This window comes from Chelmon rostratus, chromosome 5 (assembly GCF_017976325.1).
Source record: "Chelmon rostratus isolate fCheRos1 chromosome 5, fCheRos1.pri, whole genome shotgun sequence".
Classification (NCBI taxonomy): domain Eukaryota; kingdom Metazoa; phylum Chordata; class Actinopteri; order Chaetodontiformes; family Chaetodontidae; genus Chelmon; species Chelmon rostratus.
Genome location: NC_055662.1, coordinates 20,721,725 through 20,742,051, shown reverse-complemented (window position 1 = coordinate 20,742,051; position 20,327 = coordinate 20,721,725). Strand labels below are relative to the sequence as shown.

Here is a 20,327-nt window from a genome sequence, read left to right as displayed (position 1 = left end):
AACATCATGTGGGTTGTATGACTGCATAAAATCAGCTCTTAAATTAGAAATGACACAGATGCCAAAAGGTACTCATTAAATGTGATTTCTAAATTTGTACTAAGGCAGGGTATTTTGCACAGCCATGAGCCTACTAAAGTTTTTTATACTTCAATTTATTCCTGTACATGCACCGAGGCAAACTAGAAACTAGAGACACACAAACTAGAGTATACTTTTGACATTTAAAGTTACTTTATTTGCTGACATGCAAGTTGTTATCCCATGCATTCACAAAACTGTTCCTTCTGCTGCATGTCAGTCAGCGATTACAATAATATACATATTACCATTAACAAGCCAGGAGGAAAAGAAAATAAAGATCAATAGTCTGCTGATTTTACACTAAGATTTTTTTTCAAGAAATTCCTCTAATGAAAAGCATCGATTCAAATATTAAGTGAACAATTGAAACACATACGTTAAGTGCAAATCTCAGCCAAAGACAAAAGTGAGAATTCATAAATACAGCTGCAGAAATAGTGTCAGTTCATCCCGAAACTCCATTTTGCACGTTGAGAAACTCCTGAAAAATAAATTAAAGTAGGCTGACATTTTGTATAGCAGATCAATAATCACAGTGATAATGGTGAAACAGAAAAGGAACACAATCTGAACTAATAAGATGAAAACAACTACTTCAATTAATACTAAATAAATAGTATTTTAATGTCATCAAACCCAAGGTTGATTAATCATATTGATCTCTTTGTGGTGTTTATTCTCCACTGTAATGCAGACTAAAGTGGGTCCAGGATATCAGCTTCAGTTACCTTCATGCATCTTGGTGAAGGTGAGCCGTTTGCCAGCGTTTTCCCTCTTTGCTGCTCTCTGTGTTTCATGTACTCACGAGCGAGTGAGTCGGCATCATCCTGACTGAAGAGCAGATTAAAAGAATCTGATATGCAGAAGTCAAATTTCACATTTGAAAAAGGGTTAAATGTATACGGGGGGGGGGGGGGTCATCATATCAACATATCTCAACAGTGACAATTTCCTTTTGCTTCACGCTGAAGAATGAACAGCAGATATTTGACATTTCCCTTTGTCAGTTATCAGCATGTTGTTATTTATTGACTCATGAAAAATAAATAAAGACTCACCAGTTCTGGCTGATCATGTAGTCCACCAAGTTTTTCACCTGGGTAGGCTGCCCACTCGACACAACCAGCCTCTTCAGACTCTTGAAGTGTTTCGTCTTGAACAGTTTCTGGTGCTGTCCATTTTCACTGATGAAACTCAATACAGTTTCCCTGATCTGAGGAAACAGGGAGGTAACGTTTTAACAGTGTACTGTTTCCGTGGCTGATAACAAGACACCATCAGTGTTCACTAAAGGTGTTAACGAGAACTCTAAATTTGAATGTTTAGAAAAAAAAAAGAAGCAGAACTACTGAGGTAGCTATGTGGGCCTGAGCTGCTGCAGTGAATGCACCGCATAACGGACAGGAGTCACGCAACCAGCTGCTTTTTTTTTTCAAACTGGGAAAATCTGTTAAGGTCCGACACACTGAAATCTCTCTGGTTATAATGTACGGTGAAAATAATTCCCAAGTTAGATGTGAAAATATTCTGGCTCTGCACACTGTCTTCCCCCACTGCTTCTCTGATGTCCTCACTCTTGTTCCTCTCCAGATTCGGTGTTTTACGATGATAAAATGACTTTAGCTTTGATGAGAGGATGTAACAGCTGTTTCTGATTAAACAAAAAGGATCTTACTCTTTAACGAAAACGTATGTCAGACACTTGGAATAATAATCTGAGCCTGTCAGTGTTAAAAACAAGCACTTTTAGTGAACGTACACTGACATTGCATAAATTTACAGTGGGATTACACTGCAGCCCGTTTTGTGGCTGGAGCGCTCTCATACAACACCAAACCAATTGTAAAAATAGGTGCTCCCACTACTCAATTACACAGAGAGCATGGGGTAATACGGTCCAAACACGTCAAATAGCCAGTTGTGAGGACCGCCCAAAATGTCCCCACTCTGCTGAAACTCTTTAACACCTTTATCCATTCTGCGGCTGACACACACATGCACACTAACAGAGACACACACACCCGCCAATTTGAAATAACTAAAATACTGAGAATTAAAGTTGCACTCAAAAAACAAATACTTAAAGGTCCTGAAATAGAGGTTAGAATCGAAGTACTGAAAGAACTTCAGGTTTCAGTTCAAGTGCTGGCACTGAGCGAAGATAAAGTGTCAAGTAAAGTGTAAAGCGCTGAGAGAAGTTTTTTTTTTTTTTGAACAAATGAGTTTATTGATGTTTCCAGCTTTTACAAATTGAAATACATTTACAGAATATTTTTTTTTAAATAAAAAAGCTTGAAGGAAGGAAGTTTTGAAGGAAGAAACGAGTGGAAAGTCACATGTAACCTAAACTGACATCTAACCTGTGAGGGAATTCCAGCCAGTTCCCCTGTGTTCATAAGCTCCTCCACCTGCTCAAGAACAGCGACTGGGTTACAGGCAGACAGAAAGCCCTGCAAACAGCAACAGTGATGGTCATGACACTGTGGTTGTGTTTGGCCATAAAAGATACAGATTTTCCAAATGGTTCCTTCTCACATTTATTGACATGGACACACTCACCTGGATCTGCTGTGCCTTTTTATTGGCACACGGTATGAGAAGAAGAGTTCCCAGGGCAAAGGCGGGCAGATTGAACTGTGCAAAGCGATTGGCAATTCCTATTAGGTCCAGACTCAACAGGAAAGGGCACCTTGACAGGAAAGATGAACAGCAGGACACTTAGAATAAGTATGAATATTACCTACTATTCATGTCATCACTGCCTTTTTTCATAAATAAATGCCACCATTCAGTAAATCAAACCTGGGTGAATTAAACAGATTAAAGTGGCGTACAACCAAAATTCAAACAAATTGAGTAGTTTGAAATTTGGCTTTGGATATTAAGTAAAAAAGATTACCTATCACTGTTGAACTGTCAGGCTGCTTTGAAATCAAATTTTGAAGTTCTCAGTTGTATACTATGCCATACAGTGTACTGGGTTCGAGTATAGTTTTTGAATGGAAAAGACAGCCGAAAAGACAACAGTTCAGTCTATCAGTACATGTACTGAATGTTTGTATTCTAGTAGTAGCAGTCAGTGAAAGCTCTACATAGTCCAAGCATGTAGAACAGTTGGTGGTAAACGGTTGAAGATGAGTAAAGCATACTTGAGGAGGAGAACAAAGGTCCTGTAGAGTGTTGCCTGTTGATCAGGACTCAGAGGAACAGAAGCTGTCACCAAGAAAACAAATAACGACGGTCAGGAGCACTCAAGCAACACACTGAATAGTGGAAATGTGCATATCAAAATTAAGAGGCTTCATTAAAAACATGCAAAATTAAGTTCATTTACTACTAACTATCATCATCTTCCCAGTATTTAACTTATTAGTTAAATGTTTCAGTATTTCTGAAATAAGTTTCTTTCCTAGCTGGCATAAGTAGAGAGGAAACAGATATAAGTATTGATCATTTGCCACTTTCTGGCATTCAGGTATATAAAACAAAGATGAATAACCTTCTAGCCGATCACTAAAAATTATTCTGCCAAAATAATGCATAATAAAGATCGGTTAGCATCAAGACGCATAAATCCACTCCGTTAATGGAAGTGAATTGACTATGATAAACTTAGTACCTGAGACAAAAGGTGCCAGTATCATACTCCTCCAGGTCCTGGAGAAACTAGAAATCTGGGGAGAAAATTTACAAAAGAAAATTAACTTTGCATCCTTTCTCTATTGTGACGAGTCATACAGTATTCTGAGCCGTGTTGTAGCAGTGATGGCTGGAGGCCTTTTCATTTTTGGCTCAACGTCTGCTCCAGTAAGACGTCTGGTGGGCGAGCAGTTAATTAATATAACAGTCTTATCTATCTATCTACCCCCATTTCCTGTCTTTACTGAATCTATTAAATAAAGAGCAGTTGAGCACTGGCTCTGGTGCAGGTTGCATTTGAAATATTTTCTTGTGATGTTTTGAAACAATAAAGACATTTATCATGTAGACTTTTTACAATTTACTTTACTTATGAAAATGTAAAATAAATAAATAAAAGCAATGAACTACAATGAACATTACCTCCCACAGAGCCGGCACAGCCACTACCGCCTCTAGCACCCTCTGGAGGTGGCTGATCTGAGGAGGAAAACATGCACGAAAGTTTTATTTCAACACACTTGGCTTGAGCTATCTTTATACAATGTATTTATGGATGTTGAGCAATTCATCCCCTTCAACAATTTAACAAAGACTGGAGAAAAATTAAATAGACATCATTTATGAGTGAGATTCTGTGTTAACTTTCTTTTTCTCATAGAATTTGACATCTTGAAATTCAGACTCATTGTGTGAATAAAAAAGGTCCCTCCGGTGCGCGTCCCCTCACCAAGCTGAAGCCCAGCAGCTTCTGAAGCAGACTGTTCCACAGCTGAGGGTCGTAAACCTGATACTCCAAGCACAGGTCTGCCACCAACCGCACTGCCTGAAAGGACAAAGGGTGCCTCAGTTTTCTTGTGTGCAGTTTGAGTGCTGTGTGCAGCATTTCCAACAAAGTGAAGTAAGGTAATGAGGGAACTAGCTGGAATAGATTTAACGTTTTCAGTTAGTAATTACCTGTGGCTCGTGATTGTGGTTCTTCCACAGTCCTTTCACCAAGCCCTCTTTGGGACTACTGAGGAATGACTGCACTGTGTAAGGGATGTTTAGTGCCTCCAGTTGAGAGACAAAGATGTAGCACTTTAGGTAATATCTGCATGGAAATATAAAACAGAAGCATTTACACATCTTACACACTCCTTAAACCTTAACTTTAGCACATAATTATTCCATTAGTGTTATTAAACAAATTTCCCAGGCCGCTTACTGAATTTTGGTCCTGGGGATCTGCAAATGAGCCTCCAGAGTGGGCGCATCAGCGAGGCGCACGAGACACAGCAGCGCTCGAGTTCGATGACAGAAGGTCAGACGAGGCCCAGAAGTGCTGAGGGGCTAGAGGAGGAAATCCAAAAGCAGACATCAGCCACTTTTCTGTCTGACAATTTGTCCAATTTTGACTTGTTGCAATATATTACTGACCCAGGTTTCGGCAGATAGGATAGGGTTTAGAAGACGGACAGCATCATCCATGGGGCAGGACTGCAGCATGTGCACCACCCTGAGAGCATCAAATAACCACAAAGAATAGAGAAGCAGATACATTTTGGTGTTACAACTCTTTGCCCTATCATTGCGGATGTTAAATAAAACAGTTTTTCACTGCACATGCTGTGCAGTACAAAAAAAGCACTCTACAAATGTACTTCCATGCAATCATTTTCAACAGAATTTTTTTGAGCTCAATGATCACTCAACACTATTTTTAAAAACAGATAGTGGTAAAGAGACATTTTTATTATTGAATTTTGATTCTTAATAAAACAATTAATGCAATTAATTGCTGCAAAAATTAACAGTGGCGTCTCTACCTCATTAAGTCTGGGTCCTCCTCGATGTTGCTGACACATTCGTAATTTCCAATATCCTTTATGAAAGAAAAAATGTTTTGTTAGAAGTCTGCACGATGGACACAGTGTAAGCCGGTGATGAACAGAAATCATGGCTAGCTAATAAAAATGAGGCTAAGCTCAGCGTGACAAACCTTGCTAACAGCAGGGCCTGTTTTGCAGATCCATTTTTCCAACATCATGTTGCGGATTTTTAGGACATCCACACTGTTGATGGTGGCTATTTCCTGAACCACTGCATGTATGTCTGCTCAGAGGCAAATGATACAAATCAACATCAACATCAACAATATATCGAACAATTTTAGCATGCATTATGAAGCAGGATCGTGTGGTATTAATAAGTAGAAAACAACTTTCAACAAAGCTAAATGGATAATACAACACTAAAGGCCCCTGTGAAATCAAGTTTTTAACCTTGTTAACATGTCCATACAGGGCTTTTTTACATGCTACAAGACATACAGTATCATTAGTGAAATAAGCATTCAACATCATGGATGCAGATTTACATTTTGGAACTGCAGGAACCAATGACCAGTCTCAAAAACATGGATTCAGCCAGGGTTTTATACGAAACATACCTCAATAACCAACAACAGACAGACACGTCTCTGCCAAATGATGGCAGGGACTAATTCTAAGGATGCAAGACATAGGAAACTTGGGCTTGTAAAAACAGACTGGTTTTGCCACATGTCATTCTAAGGCATGAAGTGATTTCCTCACATTAAAAACACAAAATTTCTAAACATGTAACAACAGAGATGGGTTCTTAGGGGTTTAATCAATGCCAGGCAAGGAACTAGTAGTTAAACATCAAGTGCTAAAGAAAATAAGACTGGTCTTATAGAGGAATATTGCTTTACTTCAGCTTCTACAGGAGACTGCTGTCTCAAAGCATGCTCACCAGCATAAGTTCGACCTCCTGTGTCTCTGTAGTGCCGCTCCACACTGCTATGCTCATACAGGGCCACTATGAGCCGGGCCGGCAGCCCAGTCAGTTTCAGATACTCTGGGCTGTTCAGCTGGCTGGTTATCAAGGTATTCTCAGTGGCTGAGCGCTGGAACTGCAGCTTCAGCTTGGACAGAAAGGTCTCCCCTCTGGCCCGCGCTGCCTCCTGCTCAGGATTATAGGACAGAAAATAATGATAATATTCGCTACATAATTTCTGGGGGCAAAAATCACAAAAACTGACCTCAAGGTTTGGATCTTTCAGCCAGGCATCTCCAAGAGATAAGCAGAACCTAAGTGACTGTGTCTTCTCATAGCCTGAGGAAGCAGGAAACAATTCAGTACATGCATACAGACACATGAGCAGTGTAGTGGCAGTAGGTAATCTGCAGGTCAGACCTGGTGGAAGCTCCTGGGTGATCTTGTGGGCTGTGGCAGCGGCCCACTCTGGACTCTGGATACACTGGATGTACTTCATCATGGTCTTGGCCACCTTGAAAGTCTCCTTATTGTAGCCATGCCCCTGACCCTTTTTTCGTTGCTCTAAGAGTGAAGGTTTCATCTTCTTCTCAAACACGTGGTTTGCTGCAGACATGTATAACTTGTCAAGGTTCACCTGGAATGAGACACAACGGTTTGAATAACCTGAATAAAAATCAGACTTTATGGATAAATCTAGCATTTTTATAATTATATAGAGCAAAAGCTGCTTTTTAGATTAGTGTGCTTTACCTTCATCAGTTTGCTAATGAGAAGAAGTGTAGGGAAGGTCTCCTCAGTAAGCTCAGGAGCTAAACACAGAAAAATATTTTAGTTACACATCTCACCAAATCCTAATTACAAAAAATGTAACTAATTTATACATATTTAAAAAAGACACATGCACTGCCAACTGGAGCTTGACAAAGAAGTGCTGCATGGCAAACACAATTACAAGAATTTAAAGTTACATCTATGACTCACTTGAGGAACTCACTGCAATCTGACCCACAAGTGGTGAAAATGTCTGAATTAATGTTATGACCTCAAATGACAAAAGAGACATTCCTTCCTTTTAGACTCCACTTGATACCAAGAAGCAACCAGAGCATACTATAAAATCTGAGTAGCTTGACTTTGTCAGCAATAATACTGAAGGATGGAAATAAGACTTACTACAGTGGCTAACTTACAGATAATCTTCCAGTAATGTTTGGTCTGCATAAGAAGGTGGAAGGGCAGTCTGCTGTTGGACAGGGGGTTTGGCAGAAGGCTGTTTTCCAGAAAATATGTGTTCTCCAAGTCTGAGGCAGGAGAGACTCTCTTGTAGGACTTCAGGTGCTGAAGGAGGCCCATTGCCTGTGGATTAAAAGACACTGGTTGCTAGTCTGCACAATACATTTTGAGGGCAAGAGCTATTTCATTTGAATGTGCTTTTGTTTTACCTGGCTAATGGAAAAGCTTGTCACATTCTGATCTGCAGCTTGTATGATCTTCAGCACTACTTCGATCCTGTCATAGTTGTAAGGGCTGAGCTGCATGAGAAAGGCATTCATGTATTAGCTGAATAGCCAGACTTTCATTTTGTTTGGTATAGAAACATTTACTACGACTATAAACCTCTTTCAGAGGTGGAGTTCAGACTTGTCCTGCTTGTCCACTTGCACAAACCTTGAATATGGCAGCACTGAGACTCTCTGAGAGCTCGCTGGTGCTGTGTAACATTGGGAGAATCTGCAGGACTCTCTCCAGCACATCTGTATGACACAGAGGCTGCATCGCTTCTTGGCCTGTACCCGGGTCACCTGCACCTTCCTCGTCCTCTTGGACCAGCAGCAAGGTGGTAACGTACTGGTTGATCACACGGTCACAGTCTAGACCAAAGGTGCTGCAGATGAAGGGGAGGATGATTTTTAGCACAGGCAGGAAGGCTTGTGGTGGACACTTAAACACAGTTTGGACCAAAAATGAGATTTCATATTCCACGTTGAAACAGATGGAAGAACATGACACTGTGCAGCAAGCAGCTGACCTGCAGTACTGGAGGATTATGTCTGGGGTGATCCTCCTGTTTTTCACCAGATCAGGGATCAGACTACTCTTCATCTCTGGCCGCTGACGGAACACTGGCTGGATGGATATCTGAGACAGAGCAGAGACAGACATGGCAAATGTCAAGTCACACTACATGTTGAGTAAAGAGAGGCTGACACCTGTTAAATATCAAGTGGCTCATCCACGCACCTCCAACTTGCCGAGCTTGATGCCCCACTCAGCATCAGTGATGACAGAGAGAAAATTCTCTTGTTCCTCCGCGTCATTGTATAAGTAGCAGAGATTGGCCCCCACCCTGGCCACAGCCTGAAATATTCAAGAGGCAGTCGCTCATTAGATTTGTTGAAGATTACCTGAGTATATACTTGATTTTCCAACAAACTGCTTGATGTTTAGTCATGTATTTTGTCGAAATGGTCATTAAAGCTGCAGTATACAAAGTTTAAAATCTTTGTGTCTTTGGCTACAAACACATCTCAAAGGCTCCCATTTTAGATTGAGAATAAGAATAAGAACAGAAGAACTGCTTCCATTAATTTCCAGAAACAGTATTTACCCTTTTGCCTGGTTCTCTCTCTTTAATTTCCATTATTAAAACAGTAAAAGGTTGGACAATAAAGTGCAGAAGAAAAGCAATAAAACTGCCTACCAAGATTTTGTCATAGTTTTGCCAGGTGTTGTCAATAACCTTCCACAGTATTTTGGAGACTTCTGCTTTGGAGAGGAGCGTACAGAGTCCAATAGCCAAATCACAATCGACCACCCTCCAGTTGAACACCTGCAGCCCATAGAAAACAGTGCCACAGTTATTTGAAAATATATAAAAATGAAGGAACCTTGATACTACCCTCTCATGACATCAGACTCAGTAGACTCACCTTGTTCAAGAGAGCCACAGCAACAGCATTCAGAGCTGACGTTGTTGTCTTTCGAAGTTCATTCAAGCATATACTGTACTTGTTAAGATCTTGGATATCATAAAGCTGAAAGACGAGTGAACAGTTTAGGGTGACATTTTCAGTACAAACATTAAAAATTATTTTTGTTTACTAGCAAGTAGCTCAACCTTATTGTACAATTGTTTCAGAAACATATGTGGAAGTTGCAGTGACGGCACCACTGGATATGTTGCAGCCATACCTTCACACTGAGCTTTGTATCCATAACATTTGAGGTGACATGCTGCAGGCAGCTGCCATATGAGTTGACCAGCACTCTGAGGGCCAGCTCCAGCTGACTGCACTCCTGTAACATCTGGAACATGTTGGACAGGGGACCCAGGAGGGGCGGCAGATATTTTGACCCTGCAAGTGGACCACGCAAGGCACAAGGTCAACTTTCAAAATTATAACTCCAAGATATAAAAACTTAAAGACAGCTTCATATACAAATAGATAAATACACTTAAGCACATACCGTCTTCAAATGAGCAGTGTGACAGACAGGAGCAGTCCAGTGGGTACAGTTTGGTATCTGCAAGATTGGGAAAGAATTAGTTGATGAAACAGTTGATGGAAAAAGTTAGCTGTAGACTGCCTAAGGTGATGAAATCCTAAACAGACACTGAATAGATGATTAATTTGAGCATCTTACCCTGAGGAATAGGTAACAAGCAGTTGGTAATTTCATATTGGACTGGAAGCACAGACACAGGATCCAGAACAATGCAATCTTCGTTAAAAGCATCCTGCAGACCCCACTGAGAACATGGATCTTTTTCTGCCTCCGAGGTCAAATCCTGTGACATTACACAATTTAAATAAAGTTTTATTTCATGCTTTTGGTTAATTTTACAACTTGCTCATTTTGTATTTGAACATTTTTTTAATGTATTTGTTTTTTACTTTGCCGTTTTTAAATCTTATTAAATAGGAAATACTATCTAAATCTGCTAAGAAATTTCACCTAGTTGATCCCATTGATGAAATGATGCTTATGTAAGTGTCTGCAGACAAATAACACATCAAGCACAAACCTGATACTGACCTTGGCTATAAACCCATAGTTGTCTGACAACTGACACTGGTGATAGACGTCCATAGCTATCCGTGTGCACTTGCAAAGCTCCAGACAGTCCAGGAGCAGATCTGTAACAGTCATTACAATATCAACTTTAGAGGTTTTGGGTTTTGTAATTTAGAAATGATTTGAAGGAAAAGAGAGGTGCCAGGCTGAGACGGCACAGACAGACAAAAAAGTCTCATGTGAACTATTTAGACTCGATGCTCTATTAGATTTGTAAAAATGGTTGTCTGTTGTCCTGAAGCCAGTCAGCACCTTCAACAAGAGCAGATAACTATTGCAAAGAACGCTATTTGTTTGTTTTACAGCTGTGCTGATTGTGTATTATCTGTGTGATTTGTAACTAATTGTAACTAACTTTTTACTGGGTTTAAGACTGAAGACAAATTTCTGGTGTAGTTTTCTTAACAAATGTGTATTCATTTTTCACTGCAAGGTCACAGCAAAAGAAGATGAAGACAAACGGTATCTAAAAAAATTGAACAATTTCACCAACATGAAATTTGGTGAACATCATTGACGTTTGCACATGTTCCTCACCTGAGTGGCACACAGTGATGGCTTGGCAGGCCAGATCGTGGATAACTGCTGGTAAATCCATGCCGTCAGGAAGCACCATGGGCACATCTGCCTCCAGCATCTGGCATAACGTCTTGGCAGCAGTGAACAAAACCTTCCCTGTGCTGGTGTTACAGTGGTGTTCATACAGCTCACTGAAGAGGTGATAGAAAGAGAACAAAGAAAACAGGAGATTCTCCATTAGGCCTCACTGGACAGTGTTGGTATTTTTTTGTCTAAATTCAGAAATATTCAAATTCAACAATAGTTTTAAAAAGGACCCACCAGGATTCACACACACAGCACAACAACCACACATGCAAACCTGAGGATCTTGAGGGCCTTGTCCACCTTTCCCACTCGTAGAGCTCGCAGGGCCAAATCAGACCAGAGCTCCTGTTCGGTGCGCTGCAGCTGCCTTCCCAGACGACGCAAGCCAGCTTCTGTGGAAATAGTCTTGGTCTTGCCATCAGGGTCGTTAGCCACAACTGGAGTTGTCGTAGCCTTCCCCTTTGAAGTACGGCGACCACGTGTGTTTTCATAGGCTGTGATGTGACGCTCCTGAATCTGTTTTCTGATTTTTGGATCCTCGTAGTTGGAGGGGGTGAAGAAAACTTCAAAGTCCTCCTGTAGAAAAGAAAAGGGACTGCAGGTCTCAGATTAAAGAACAGTTGGAATAAGATTTAAAAACATTCCTTCAATGAAAGTCACCTGTAGATGGGCGATGGCCTTGAACATGATGAGGTTGTTTTCACACTCCATGCTTTTAAGAGCATCATCTGCAGAGAGCATGAAACCTGGTATCAGTCCTGGACGCTCAGGTGCATGTTTATGATATTTCTTTTCCTAAACTTTGTGTGTAAGCTGTTTTTAAATGAAAGTGTTCCAAAGCATCTGTTTGTGTGGCGTACTGCTGCATATAGCAAACTACACTTTCCTGAGGCATCCAGCACAAGGAGGTTACAACTACAGAGCAGGAAAGAGAAATACACCTTCACACAAAAACCTCGGCTGGGTGGATATTTGCCAACAGGGACCTGAAAGTGTGGTTTCGGAACAATGGACACTTCCTACGCCACTCTGCTGTTCATGTTTCATAATTGTGTCAAGTACATGCTTACGTTTTTGGATTATATGCAGGTATTTCAGAGCGTCCACCGTCACCTGAGCGATGACCATCTGGTGTTTTTTGTGCTAGTGAAGACAGGTCAGAAAATTGACATATACAAAAAGCCAGAATTAATATACAGTATTCCTACCATAACGCTGTTTTCTTTTTATGTTCAGGTCATGACATGATGATTGATTTAGGGCTCAAGTACGATTTTATCTGTGTAGGCATCATAAATGTATCATGTAAAAATGCAATTACAGGCCCCCTGCAAAAGGCAGCCAGGCAAGGAAAAACCTGACAAATCAGACCAAATATCTGTCAGCAGCAGCCAGCTAATTCTTAAAACCATCTTAAAATGCAACAACATCTGACTACAGTGGCCTTGAAATCGCATCCAGAAAATTGAGACTTCAATACAAGTACATGAAGTGCAAGTAACCTTTTATTTATATATGACATCTTCACTCTCCTCACCTCATCAGATATGTGGTCTTTGTCCTGCAGCTGCAGCCGAGCCCAGGATGTGAGACGCTCGATCACACACTCCGCCTCTGCAGAGGACAGCTTCTTCAGGACAGTCATGCATTCCTCAGTCTGAAAGCAACATAAAAGGCTTCCTATCAATATGTCATGGACACATAAAAAGAAACAAAATGTTTTCACAGAGATTAGCATACCTTGCCCTGGCCAATCAGCTGGATGAGATACAAGTAATTTATCTGCGAGGTTGAAAGCTTGTATGCTTCAGCTAATGTCAGGGAGTCTTCTAAAGACATTGGCAAGTCTTGCTTCAGGATGTATCTAATCAGTGTCTGGGGAAGATATACATTATATGACGTTAATAAGCAGGCACAGTGGAGATCATATGTCACATAAATAACCAAATGCAAATTACCATAATTTGAGTGCTGTTAGACAGGTTGAAGTTGCGGATCCCATAGCTCCTCAGAAGTTTCCTGATCTCCATCAGACGGTAGCTTTCCTTTAAAAGCTCTTGTCTGGGGAATATATCAGAAGAAAATCATAGATAGAAACTGCTAATATCACCAAATTTTTAAAACAGTATGAAATAAAGGAATGTGGTTGAGGACAATGTAAACATACTTTGGTCCATCCATCTCTAGATACTGCTGAACGAGTTTTTCTACCACATTACTCCATGGCACTACAGCTTTCTGCATGATCTCCAGCACAGCATCCACCATCAGCTGGCAGGGAATACAATAATATGAGATTTCACAAATCCTAGTAAACTTTACTAATTTTTACCATCTTATTGACTGGGTTTTTCTGCTGCTATTATAGTGGGTTTTCACACAACTTTTTGTGCTCATAAACTTTAAGCATGTGTGTAAATACAATGGTGTTATAGAAACTTACGTCAGTATCAGTCATGCAGCCTAGCACAGCCACTGCTTTGGCTTCCCATTCTGTGAAAAGTGTTGTGGTCTGAGAACTGCAGCGCTCCAGCAGATCCTAGTGAAGATTGTCAGATTGAGAGGAGAGACACTTATCATCAGGCATTATGAAAATTCAATGTTTCGTTCAAATAGGCTTGGCACAGGAGGAGTTTCACCTTGATATACTGTAGAAGCAGCTCATCAAAAGGAATCTTGTGCTCTTCAGCAAACGGCAGGATGCTTCTCTCCACTGTGGCTGCAATCAGCTCTGGAGCTGGCACTTTGTCCAGCATGAAGAACGCAACACTCCGTACACTTCCCTTTCAAATTCACAAGGAAGAAATATCATTAAAATATAAACAACAATGCAAACCCCACTCAAATATACCAGGATTAAACACCACTCATGAACATGATGTCGTCATATACAGTACATATATGGGGACGTAACAGCATCTTAAAATATACTGTTATTAAAAGAAACAACACCACAATGTACTTAAAAGTAAGATACTTTTTCTTTTTCATAATGAAATATAATGTAAACAATAATATCTATAAAACGGTGCGATCGCTCCAGTTCTCCACTGACATCTACTGGCGTGGACAAGTCCCTACATGGTTCCAAACTTAGCCTTTTTTAAGTAATTGTTCACACATTTTTGCATGTATTTTAATAAAAACATTTGTCTGAAGCTCAAATGTAATTAGACTATGTCACTAATAAGAGACAAACCTTCTCAAAGACTGAAAGAGAAAGTCTGCAGTTGTATTTCTGGTGGAGGTCCAGGAGCTGACGGAGGTTGGACACCAGGGACTTGAGGTTCTCCACCTCTTCTGCACCATAATCCTCATCCTGAAAAAAAAATGCAAATAAATAAATTTACGCAACAGGTTTATCATTATTGTGAAGGCACAAAAACTCACTCATGGGGGAATGAAAAAAAAACATGGCTAATTTACAGATTTCATCCATGTCCACAGTGAGGGTAGCCCAAGCACTGCCAAGTCCAACCCGTTCTGGGGCCAAGCACCCTGGAACAACAGATTACATTTATAGTCATTGGTTCAACTACTGATTTTAGCTTTTAATACTTTTATCAAGCATCACAATTATCAAGAACTTCCAGATTAGTTTTTTCTTTACCTTTTCTGTTAACTCCAGATTCCTTGCCCTCTGCTCCAGCCATCTCGCCAGGATTTTCTATGAGCACATAAAGATAGAACTTTTACTATTGAAAACACAGCACAACAAGGTAATGGTGATTGTATTTCAGGCTTGAGAGAGTACCTGTCCTGTTCGAAGCACTCTCCTCACAAAAGGAACAAAAACTGTCCTAAACCAAGGACAGAGGTCTTGGGATGGCAGGTCCTCTGGGATGGCACCGAGCACAGCTTCAAGCTTGCTCTCATCAAACTCTGCTGCAACTTGTCCCTGTCAAAAAACACAGCAGTAACAACATCACAACTGACACTTACACACATGATTTTCTCACACAATTGTTTTTACGTGTTTTTCCATTTCTGCATTAAAAGACAAGTTAATGATAGATGATAAACGGCAGTACGATGAGTGCATGAAGCAGTTCGTTACCTCATATCTGAGCCAAAGGAGCTGTGCACCCTTCAAGTCTCCTTCTCTTAGGTGGGTCAGAATGTCTCCTAAATTGTCATTGCTGTTCAGAAACTCAATCCAGGCAATACCACTATGGATGACAGAATAACATACTTAAAAATCACACACTAGTGTACATAGTAAAACAACCACAATATGAAAAATCTACTGAACAACACAGGACATCACTTAGACTTAGACTTTACTTGAAATTTTCTGGGCCATGCAGGCTACAGAATGTTGCCAGCCTGGCCAAGGCCTCCTGGATCTGTAAGGAGGAGTATCGTGTGGCAGCGTGGTTTAGCATCTTCTCTGCTGTCTCGAAGGTCGGCCACGGAGCCTTGAGGCAGTATTCCACCACATACTGCTCATCCTGGACAATACAATTTTTTTTACTTGTATTAGTAAGGGGTAAATACTTGATTATAATTTTAATTTCCTATGACTAACTCAAGAAGTCCAGTTTTATTAACATTTTGGATTATAAATTGAGATTATACTAAATACTCTACAAAAACAACTTTGTTGCACTGACTGTGATCTTCATCAGGTTTGTCTTGGCTTCCTCCACAAGTTCAGACCACACATCCTGTCCATAGCCACCCACTGATGCAGAGGCCAGCTGCTCCAGCACAAAGTCAAGCTTCACCTTGTAAACAAGCTGATTGAAAATAGGATTGTTAGTTTTGTACAGCCCAGTCGGGGTAATAAATTACAACCAGCTGCAATGCTATTCATAAGTCGTAATATTAATGTAAATAGCAAACATATTTTATTCCACTGTCCACTGATTTCAAAAAACACACAACAGTCATATTACATTTCCTTTTCCTTACAAGACAGACAGACACACACGTACCTCTAAATCCAGCTCAAATGCGATGGCAAACTTTTCAGCCTCTTCAAACATGTGTTTGTGAAGAAGTCTGCTAAGTCTGGGAACAGAGAAAAGCCAAGTAAATCCAATTAAACTGACATCATTCAGACACATGATGTGCGGTTACACAAACTGCACTTATATAGAAACACATCAAATTAAAATGAGGTACCTGTTCTCAGGCAAAGCCTCTGTGAAGCATCTGACAACAACAGAAGATACAGGTTCTCCTCGACTGCTTGATGAAGAATAAGAAAAAAAGCCCACTTCAGAGTTTAAAACATACACCAAACATTCACTGGCTGAACATCATAGCAATCATACAAAAAATATCCTACCTTTCTGGGTTCTCACAAATCCCCTCAACTAAATAAAACGTATCCTAAAATAAGAGGACAAAGGAATTGACTTAAATGTGCAGAAATGTTAACATGTAGAAATATCTAAATCCATTTAGTGTTGACTTCTTACCATGTTTATTTTTGTCTGGACAAGACAGGAGACTGAGGAGACATCCAGAGAGTAGCAAACAGTCATGGAGGGCAGAAATCTTATTTGCAGTGAGTTGACCTGAAAATTTTAAAACAGGTATGTGGAGTTCAGAATAGGACTTGAGATAATCATCTCTTATAGTTTCTTCAAAAGGAGTTGTACTGCTACCTGACTGTTGTCTTGCTTTGTCAGTGTAATCATCTTCATGCTGCCCTTGTCCTGGCTGTGATACACACACATTATTAAACATTTTCAAGACCATTAACATGTTATTATTTAACATGTTTAATTGAAGCACATCCCTCTGCATATTTCCAACAATAGTATGCTATAAAACGTTGATACATACGCCACCATAGAGGCAGAGCCACATTCCGTTGTGAGTTCAAAGTCATTAATGGCAAGATCTGGCCAACAGTGAATCATGACAAGGAAATGTAGGTCCCAAAGACTCAGGGTATCCTGGGGCCGAAGAAAAACACAAAGCAATCCATACTGCATGTAAACCTCAGATACTTTTGAACAAACCTCATGCAATGGTGTGTTAAACAGCTGAGGTGATACCACTGAACTCACCTCAGTGTCAAGAATGTACAAGAGATTTTCCACCACCACCATCTTCCTCACACCTTTGAAGTAAACGTTTAAGAAGAACATATGTTACAAGACTTTCACAATCTACTCAAAGAGGCATTTCAACCTTTTTCTTGTTATGTAAATGTTTCACATTGTCTGTTTGTAATCTTTTCTCTTTTACTCAACTACTTACTGTACTATGTATTTATTCCTGCCCATGTCATCACATGTCCATTAGAAAAGTTAAATATATAGATATGTAGGTAATAAATAAATATTCAGCATTTACCAAAGCAACATTAACAGTGTGTAGTTATATACTGTATATGAAGCAAGATCTTACCTGGAATTAAGCTATTGTTGACAGAATGAGCGAGGCACATCTTTGCCTGATGAGGGTCCATTGTCCAGTGAGTCAAGACATTTTCTTTATCGCCCTGTTAAAATAATAATAATAATGTGACAAATCAAGAAATACATGTTGTTTAAGTGTTTTATATAAGGAGGAACTATCATTCATAGAAAGGGTTATTTATACAAACACAATTAATCAAAGCTTAAAGTTTTTCTCAAAATCATGTTAAAGACAGGTTTCAATTTAACTTCAAAACATGCTTAGTTTGCTTACGTGTGTTGTACCCCTGCAGTGGGACTGTTGATTTTCCATCAGCAAATCTTAACTTGCAAGTATCTTTATGCAAGTACTGCGCACGAATGCTTAATATACATTAAATATTGGAAACTCGTGCTTTGAGATGTCTTGAGAGGTGCAGATGTGAGATGCAAACTTTGTCACAGAATCAAAACCAGTAAGAAATCTATTTCAGTGAGCAATAGATATTACAAGTACTAATATCAATAAGTAGTTATTTTATCCTTTAAATATGCTTGCATTCACTTGTAACCAATGCATCATAACTGCAGGTGGTACAAAGATCACTGAGACTTCTCTCAAAAACACTGACCCCGATCATTAAGTGGATGTCATTGCCCAGATTGAACATCACTGCTGTACTGCAGCCCTCATCATGGTAATCTCTGGTGGAGCAGAAGTCTATCTTGATGAGAGACTGGAGCTGAGTTGAGGAAAAGTGTGATTATATTTCTGGTCTTCTAAAAAAATATTATATTGCTCTAGCATGAAAAGAATATTGCCTTAACTTACCTCTTTCAAAGCACTCATGTCCATTTTTTCAATGGCTGTGATGATATAAGGAGAACGATTTTTAATTTGGTCAACAAAATGCCTCTAACCAAACTTTTGGTCTACCAAAAACAATGTTTTAATACCTGTCTCAATCTTTGCCAGTGCAAGGTTCGTAATGTGGAAAAAGCCATCCTTTATGAGAAGGAACACGTGGTACATCCCTGTCAAAAGAAAAAAAAAACAAATTGGCAAAACACAGATTCAGAAAAACACTTAGAATACCCAGCAAATACATTTTAAATGGCTTCATGTTTCCAGTGCACATTACCACCCTTATTTCTCAAAACACATTTTTCTCATATGCAGAAATTTTACCCAAGGATGCCTTGTCCTCCTCTATGATGAGATAGCGATATGTTTTCTTATCTTCACTGGACGGTTTCTCCACCAAAACCTACAAACCAAAAAAATCACACAAGATGCCACTGCACATAAGTGAAAAACACCATGCAACTACTGTTGTTACAGCTGGTATGTGTTGTAGGCAAAATCAGACAGGTAACAGTATAAGACAGACACAGAGTGATCACATCTGATGTAATCCTACATTACTAGGCCTTATGAATATGTAAAAACAAATACTCATACCCTGGTGAGTAGGATTCTCTTGTGTGGAACATAGATCAAATGAAGGTTTCCATTTCTTTCACAGACCACCAAAAACTGTCCTCCCAGGCATACATCAATGGCATCCACATCAGTTTCTGAAAAATGAATCTTGGTTTTAATGTACAGCAGCGATGAAAGGTCAAACTGCATTGATAGCAAAGACATGAACTTTGCCATGTGAAATCTGGCATGTGACCGAAAATTTACAGTATATTGAAACTGATTCTGTTCGGACTCTATAACCAGCCTTAACATAGAGAAAGTTCATCAGTTATCTTAACAAATCATTGGACCAGCTGATTTGGATGCAGCCTCAAACTGTAGGCCATCTCAAAGGACACAAACAGAAATGTGACAAATGCTAAACAGAAGATGAAGGAATGAACACAAAATGGAGATGTATACCAAAGTGAAGAAGCAGCAGGATGGTCTGATAGCTTTGGTCAAACAGGATAACTGTCTTGTCAGCAACAACAATGCTCCAGTTTGAACCACTTGACGATGAGAGACGGGGGTCTGCCTGCACCTGCAAGAACCAACATTCCCATCCGATCACTGATCAGTGCTGTCAGTAACACAGTGACAGACTGTTCTTAAACGGATACACTAACAATTCTTGAGCAGGTAATGCTAGAATTTTTAAAATAGGGAAGGGGCAATATACTTCCAGTGGGCCCAGAATTATTCACTGTCCCCGCGGACGTGGGTGTGTAACAGTAGTAACAATAACAGGGATACAAGAGCATGTTCAAGTTCGTGTACTGTAAATATTGACGTTCATTACCTCATTGGCCGTGGAGATTTTGACCAGTGTATCCACCTGATACAAGCCGCTACCATTTTCTTCCCTTGACACACTGCCGAAACGGACAGTGTTTGTATCCTCGTTGGTCAAAAGTTCAACGTCGCTCCACATCGCCATTCCGTGAAGCAGAGTTACATAAAGAAATGTGACCTTTTCTTTTCATCTAAATATCCTCCAATATGGGTGATTTACTTCATATGACATATAGTTGCCAGGTTAGCTAACGTTATCAATTCAGATGCGCGTTAACGTCACGTTAAGTTGTGATAACGCTAACGTTTATGCTATTACCGAGTTCAACCGAAAGCTACGAGGCCTACAAAATTTAAGATGAACTGCTGATATCTCTAAACAACTACAACCTGTCAGATTACAACCGATTTACAGTTTATGGTAACTCACCACTCTACTGAAACAAACAACTACAGCACACACCAACACATCTCAGCAGTATTAGCTAGCTTTAGAATTTGGCGGGTTGCTGTAAGTTAAC

At 39.9% G+C, this 20,327-nt stretch overlaps 1 protein-coding gene across 2 annotated transcripts; it reads right to left on the bottom strand.

The window, feature by feature from the left end:
- Positions 1–212: 212 nt before the first annotated feature.
- On the bottom strand, positions 213–20,248 carry kntc1 (kinetochore associated 1). 2 transcript variants are annotated; one of them, XM_041936417.1, is made up of 61 exons: positions 19,814–20,248; positions 19,435–19,555; positions 19,009–19,124; positions 18,736–18,814; positions 18,504–18,581; positions 18,379–18,413; positions 18,179–18,289; positions 17,557–17,650; positions 17,214–17,266; positions 16,987–17,099; positions 16,806–16,860; positions 16,617–16,715; positions 16,484–16,527; positions 16,318–16,383; positions 16,128–16,203; positions 15,804–15,929; positions 15,475–15,641; positions 15,248–15,359; positions 14,945–15,088; positions 14,801–14,857; positions 14,617–14,688; positions 14,390–14,509; positions 13,830–13,973; positions 13,634–13,729; positions 13,358–13,461; positions 13,149–13,251; positions 12,931–13,065; positions 12,728–12,847; positions 12,261–12,333; positions 11,851–11,918; positions 11,465–11,766; positions 11,122–11,294; positions 10,546–10,646; positions 10,153–10,297; positions 9,976–10,032; positions 9,700–9,863; positions 9,438–9,542; positions 9,209–9,337; positions 8,749–8,865; positions 8,537–8,646; positions 8,176–8,392; positions 7,950–8,039; positions 7,698–7,863; positions 7,258–7,316; positions 6,925–7,141; positions 6,770–6,843; positions 6,481–6,691; positions 5,705–5,817; positions 5,532–5,587; positions 5,143–5,221; positions 4,931–5,055; positions 4,681–4,816; positions 4,454–4,549; positions 4,147–4,203; positions 3,704–3,758; positions 3,234–3,297; positions 2,644–2,773; positions 2,445–2,534; positions 1,143–1,297; positions 813–915; positions 213–565 (listed from the first exon to the last, which is right to left on the bottom strand). In XM_041936417.1, the coding sequence occupies exons 1-61, from the start codon at positions 19,949–19,951 to the stop codon at positions 530–532; spliced, it is 6,651 nt and encodes a 2,216-aa protein (XP_041792351.1). In that variant the 5' UTR covers positions 19,952–20,248; the 3' UTR covers positions 213–529. The 2 variants fall into 2 exon arrangements, with proteins under 2 accessions (XP_041792351.1, XP_041792352.1); XM_041936418.1 differs by having other exon boundaries at positions 16,318–16,380.
- Positions 20,249–20,327: the final 79 nt, after the last annotated feature.